Source organism: Antrostomus carolinensis, unplaced genomic scaffold (assembly GCF_000700745.2).
Source record: "Antrostomus carolinensis isolate BGI_N321 unplaced genomic scaffold, ASM70074v2 scaffold35528, whole genome shotgun sequence".
In the NCBI taxonomy this organism is placed as follows: Eukaryota; Metazoa; Chordata; class Aves; order Caprimulgiformes; family Caprimulgidae; genus Antrostomus; species Antrostomus carolinensis.
The window spans coordinates 1-6,362 of record NW_010334262.1 but is presented as its reverse complement, the minus strand read 5'-3'; the positions used below and the strand labels follow the sequence as shown (position 1 = coordinate 6,362).

General features: G+C 55.8%; 1 protein-coding gene across 1 annotated transcript; it reads right to left on the bottom strand.

The window, feature by feature from the left end:
- Positions 1–2,046: 2,046 nt before the first annotated feature.
- RNF25 (ring finger protein 25) lies at positions 2,047–6,354 on the bottom strand (the record flags this gene model as incomplete). The annotated part of the gene is made up of 7 exons (XM_010174169.1): positions 2,047–2,760; positions 2,876–3,010; positions 3,564–3,653; positions 4,450–4,590; positions 5,334–5,405; positions 5,515–5,584; positions 6,290–6,354. Coding segments are annotated over 7 exons (1,287 nt in total), but the record flags the coding sequence as incomplete, so codon positions are not given.
- Positions 6,355–6,362: the final 8 nt, after the last annotated feature.

Here is a 6,362-nt window from a genome sequence, read left to right as displayed (position 1 = left end):
TGAGAGTAAGCCTGGCTCACTGGAGGCAGCCAAGGAGCTTCATCTGCTGCGAGGGGCAGAGATCTTAGTGTTTCTTTCAGGACATGATCAAACAGCTTTCTTGGAGCACAGCAATTTCACAAGTGAAGGCAGGAGGCAGCAGAACAAGCACCACTGTCAGATAAAATTTACACCTTTTCACTGCAGTGTGGACAGGCCATTCACCCAGAAACCAGCCAGAACAGAGACAGAACAAGTCCTGAAGAAAAATCACGGCTCTATTCAGGGAGCGAGGGCTCAGCCCCCATCCCCAGCAGGGCGCATCTGGCTGTCAGATCCCCAAGCCCTGGACAGACAGTGTAGGCTCAGACCAAGGAGGGGAAAATGCTTTTAGAGCATTAGGGTTGAAAATAGGCCAATGCTGGAAATTTAAGCACGGAGGGTTCTTGGGCAGTGGGTTAAACCAAAGCCTTCAGGACAAGGCCAGGCACAGAGAGAGCAGGGCAGCAGGCAAGGAGGGCCCGTTCAAGAGACAGCTTTTGTGCACCCCTCACGTGCCAAAGGACCAGCCAGGCAGATGCAGCACAAACACCCTCCCAGCCAGCAGGCAGCCTTGGTTTCCTAGGGATCTCACCTGAAGCTCGGCAAGTCCACTGCAGCACGGACATTTTGGCACTCAGCAGGAGGAGGAAGACAACAACAACAACAACCCGTGTGTGGCCAAAAGAGAGGTGGGGGGCAAAAGGCACAGACAAGTGTGAAGGAATCAGTACTGTGTGGGTCAGCCAGACAGCTGACACCAGAGCAGGCAAAGCAGGGACTGGGGAACCCTCCTGCCACCCAGGGGTGCCAGGGGAAGGCTTCTGCCCCAGGCCTGGGTATCGGGTGCAGGTAGGGGAGCGAGCAGTACCAGGGATCAACACCTTCGCTCCGAACAGCAAAGAACAGGAGCGAGAGGGCAGAGAGAACAACAGGAGCACGTTCTGGAGAAGACCCAACAAATTAATTTAATGGCAGCGTCCCACTTCAGAGGACTGGGATCACCCGTCATGGCTTTGGGGTGGGACACTATTTATGTCTGTGAAACAGCAGCAGAAGGAACTGCACCAAGTTAGTTTAAACAGCAAATCCTCATTTCTTTGAAGCAAGATCAGCTTGAAGATGAAAGGAGGGTAAGAGCATCCAAAGTATTGGGGCATGTCTTCACTCTGGGCTCTCGGGAGCTCCTAGAGACAGCCTGGCCTTAGAGGGGAATCCCAGCAGATAGAGGTCACAGGGCAGAGTGCTCTTCCCAGGTCTAACCATCAGCTTCTGCCTGCACAAAAGCAGCTGAAGGACAGGTCAGGAACTCCAGCTAAATTCAGGCTTCCTGGGAGAGCAGAAGCCAACCCAAAGCCTCAGCCACCAGACAGCCCTGACCTGCTGACTTAAGCATAATTTAGCTCTCCTGGCAGGGACTGGGAAGCATCCTGTTGTACAAAGGACTTGTCTGGTCAAGCCCATCAGCTGAGCAGCAGTCTGGGCTGCAGGAGAAATGATGTTGTCTCCAAGGGACAGGGACAGCAGCTGAGGTGTTCTGAGGACTGGGGGACACAGCAAGCTGAGCTCCAGGCTGCTACCCTGACACAGCCTCATCACTTGGCACCACCATGGCTTTACTGGGATGCTGGCTTCCAGGGAGTGTCCTGTCACAACTCTGGCTCTGCCATGCCACCATGCTGGGCTCAGTCCATTTGCTCTGTAGGTATGAACAGCTCATATACAGGAATGATGGCTGCAGGTCCCTGGTCAAGGCTTCCTCTGCCCCCTGGGTCCTCCAAGACCAAGGCTGGCATGATCTGTCAGGAGTCAGCTTCTCCAATGCTGGTGACAGCCAGTCACTCATACCAGGATGCTTCACTCTGCATGTACCCTGGAAACACTGCCTGTCCCAAGGTATGCCACGTGCCATCTGCCTTCTCCCTCCCAAGGGGTACAGTGTCTGCTTGCTACTGCTCCACCAGAGCCTTCATTGTTCTCCCTAGAAACAGCCCTTCCCTCCCCCAGCCCAGCCCCACACCACTCCTGCTAGGAGCCACTTTCCTTCTCAAGGAGTTGAGCTTCTCGTTGTCCACTGGGCCTGAACACCCCTCGCCCTCTTGGCGCTCTGGGGTAGGAACCACGCTCCTGGGCTCTGGGTCTCTCCCACCTCCTGCAATCCCAGGGCCTGTGGTGGCCCTGCCAGCCGGGAGCTGCTCTGTGGTCGCTGTGGTTGAATGCCAGGTTCTCCTTCTCCCTGCCCTGGGCCTCAGCCCCCTCCCCCGGGGTCCATCTCTCCACATCACGGTGCTCTTCTTTCAAGTCCACTGCCTCTGTTACTGGTGAGGGGTCTTCAGGGCACAACTCCTTTCTTTCAGCCAAGGCAGCAGCTCTGCTTCTGCTGTGAGGCTTTGGAAACTCCTGGCTGTGCCTCCCCCCAGGTCTCCGGCTGAAGCCCCTGGGCCCTCTGGAGCCATGGAGCGGATGACAGGCCTCCTCTGCTGGTTCCTGCAAGCCACTGCACAACTGCCTGCCCGGGCCTCTGGGGCCTGGCCTCTCCCCTCTGTGCCTCTCCCTCTTGCTCTGTTGCTCTCTGGGCACAGCAGGCCTCTCAGGCCGCCTGGCTTCTGCCCTGGCCCCCGGCGCCCTGGCTGGCTCTGGAGCCAAGGCCTGGCTGGCTGGCTGGGGCACGTCCACAGCACTTGCACTCACCGGCAGCTCAGAGGCAGCGGCTGCTTGGCCTGGATCGACAGCAGCTGGAGGCTGAAAGAAAGAAGCCACCAGTGAAGAAAGGGACAGGGGAATCCCACAGCAGATGACAGCGCTCGGTCCTGCAGTCCAGAGCCCCCCTCGCCAGCTCTCTGCCCCAGTGCCATACCGCCTGGAGGCTGATGAAGTAACGGTTCCTCTCTGCTTCAGGGTCAATGATGCCCCCTTTCTCTTGCTGTCTCTTGAAAATTAAGCGCAGTTCTTCCTGCTGCTGCAGTGTCTTGGCATCTGGCCTGTATGGCTCCTGAGCAGCAGAAAGCAAGGCAGGGTAAGGGCTCTCTCAACACCTAGCAGGGGTAGGCAGCTGGCAGTGGTAAGAGCTACTCCCCAAACCCTCCTTTGATTGCACAGCGCCCAGGCAACCTGCCCCCCTTTGCCACATTTGGCCAGGTCTGCACAGGAAATCCCCAGACAGAAGTAGAGCATGCCAGCACTGTTCCTGCAGTGACCGCCGTGGGACGTCCTGCGGTGGGGCAAGATGCAGAGCAGCTACAATCGGGTCACTCTCCTGACCCTGATTCTATCCCAGTGAGTACAGGGACATGCTCCATGGCAGAATCACCTCTCTCCCAACACATCTGCTCAAGATTCAGAGCTATACAACTAAACCTGCTCTTTGTGGACACATCAGAGTCAGGAAACACCCTGCTAGGTTTTGTGAACTGCCTTTTGGATGGGCCATGTAGGAGGACCTGAGAGCATGCATGCATTCATTCATTCATTCATCTGTTATAATGTCCTGGTAGAAGCGACCCAGCGAGTGGGCACAGCTGGGCAGGTGAGCTGCCATCTCTTACCAGTGGGTGCTGTGGAGGCGGCGCTGCCTTCAGAGCACAGAGATCGTAGACCAGGGTCTCCCGGCAGACGGGGCAGTGCACACCAACTTCCTGCGGGGAGGGAAGAGGTGATACCAAACCCTGACTGCAACGCAGCTCATGTGCTGCCAGATAACCCCAGCCAGGAAGTGGACCAGGGATGGCCTTCTTCACTCTTCTGCCAGGGCAGGGAAGCCCAGGGGCATTCCAGCAGTGTGAAAGCAGCCTGGGGTCACAACGCCTGCTATGGGAGGTGTCTCCACCACAAGGCACGGTGGGAGCTGTGCTCCAGCAGCTGGCCGCTGTACAAACCACCTCTGTCAGCACAGATGGCTTCAGTCCTCCTTAGCCAAGGATCCATTTTTCTCCACTCCGAAGTGGAGTGTGTCATCTAGGCAGCACCTCTTTGAAAGGGTTTTGCAGGAAGGAGCCTTTGACCAGTTTCAAACTCAGCTGTGCTGTTTGCTCTGGGGCTGACAACTGTTCCAATGCCTGCTCGGGTAGGTTTTATCACCCCAGAACACAGGTGATCATGTTTATCCTGCTGCAAACCCCTGCAGTTTGAGGACTAGGGAAGGAGCTCTAACTCCTGTGGTTCCAGAAGTCCAAAAATGCAACTCCAGTGCCCCCTCATACAGCAGGCACTGACCCAGAGATCCAACAAACCAACTGCTAAAGTACTAAAAACTCTCGGGGTGATTTTGGTTGGAAAGGGCCCATGGAGATCACTTGGTCTAATCCCTGCTCTGATTCTCAGCACAGGCACGACACTGACCCTGCTGCCCGGTTAAGCTAGCCCTCACTCCATGTCCCAAAGCGGGTGACAGAGACATCATGAGAGCCTGCACAGGGGGCTGGGGCCTGGTACCTGTTTGGGGGATGGCGCCAGGTGCTGCTCTCTCTCCTCCTGCTGCATGAGGATCTCCTCCTCCACGTGCTGGGCGTAGCGGGCCAGGCAGTGGGAGTGGAAGTAGTGGTAACACTGGGTCTTTGTGAAGGCTTCTCTCTCCTGTAGAGAAAGGGCAGCTTTAAAGTATTTCTGAGCACAGGGTTGTGTAGCCTCCCCAGCTGTGCTGATTTTTCACTCCCACATCAGGACTGGCAGTGGGAAACTAGTGCTATTGCTGGCAGAGCCACATAACATCATCTGCTGGGCTTCATCTCTACTTTGTCAGCTCTTATTGGGACACTGCTCCCTGTTCTGAGTGTGAGAAACACTCTTAATGTCAAGATGCAACGTTTTTGTGATTGATTTCTCTGCATGTGTTCCTGTGTAAGCAGCAATCTTCCCACCTGATGCGTGCTCCTTCCTAGGCAGGCACTGCCTCTCCTTGCAACCCAGACAAGGCAAGCTCCCCTGTCCTCATAGACCTCAGCAACTGCACAGATGTGTTCCAGTTCCTCCTGACCACCTGTGTGCTGAACTCCAGGCAAGGTCTGACCAACATACGGAAGCTGAGATGCATCAGCAACTATCCCCAGACGCTATGCACTCCTCTGGAGACACTCTGGCATCACCCACTGCCCCCGTGCCCTGGTTCTGTAGATGGTTATCTTCAGGCTGATGGGGAGAGTAGCATATACCGCCTCAGGAAGGTTCATGCTCAGTAGGATCACCTACAGGTCAGGGGGCAGTGGGCTGCTGAGGCACACCCTGGTCCCAGGCTGATATCCCAAGCTTTGAGCCCCAGGCTCCCCATTCTCTTGCCTCACTTCCCAGGCAGTCTGCAGGGCCAGGAGACACGTGCCTACCTGGAACCCATAGAGGCAGATCACGCACTGGCCGTGAGGAATGTTGTTGTCAGTGAGAATCTCCTTCCCCTTCTGCGGAAGCAATAGAGCAAACATTTTACTCACCAATCTGCCCATGGGCTGTCCCACCCCTCAGGCAGTCAGGGTCCAGTGTCTGTGGCTGGTCACCCCCAACTCTCACCTCAATCAGTTCATAGAGCACCTCTGTCCCCAGCCTGGCTTCAGCAACACTTCTGAGGGTCTGGGAAATCCTACAGCAAAGCAGCAGAAATGCTTCACACAAATTTAGCCACACCTTTTAACTGTCCCATATACCTGTCACCCTGACACAAGGGCAGGAAGAAATAGAGCACTGGCCTTCAGGCTTTGCCTGCAGCACAGGACAGCCACATGTGCACACACATATTCACGTGCTCTCCTGGCTCCCCACAAGCCGGAGCACAGGAAGACTTTGTCCTCAGAGGGCTTGCAAGGGCAGGTTTGCTGACTGCCTCAGGTCGAGCTCAGCCAGCACCCTTCAGTTTTAGTGAATCTCAGGCTTTGTTTATCTGATGGCAGCCCCTGAGCAGATCTGGTGGGCACTGCGTTACTCCTGTGCCGGTGGCAGGTACCAGCATCTCTCTGCACGCGCTCCACTGCACCAAGGACAGGAGCACAAAGGCAACGGCGGGTTCAGCCCCACCTCTGTTACAGCAGGACCAACCGCTTCAAAGGCCCAGGGGATTTAGATTCCATTTCAGGGGACCACAGAGGAACAACCACAGGGCTGACCTCTCGGTGTCAAACTCAGCAGTAGAGGCTCCCATCAGATTTAAGACTCGGTGACTTAGGAACCAGTATCTATCTGTTAAATGGCACGAGGAGCCATGTGAACTTGAGAGAAGGCTTTTCCACCAGTTCTGCCTCCTGGGTCCCCGGAGGAAAGGATGGTTCTCCCCCCACCTCCCAGCACTCACTTTTGAATTTGCTCATCAGACAGCCCCCGCGGGTTCCTGATCGAGATTTCCGGAGCTTTGTTGGGATACTAGG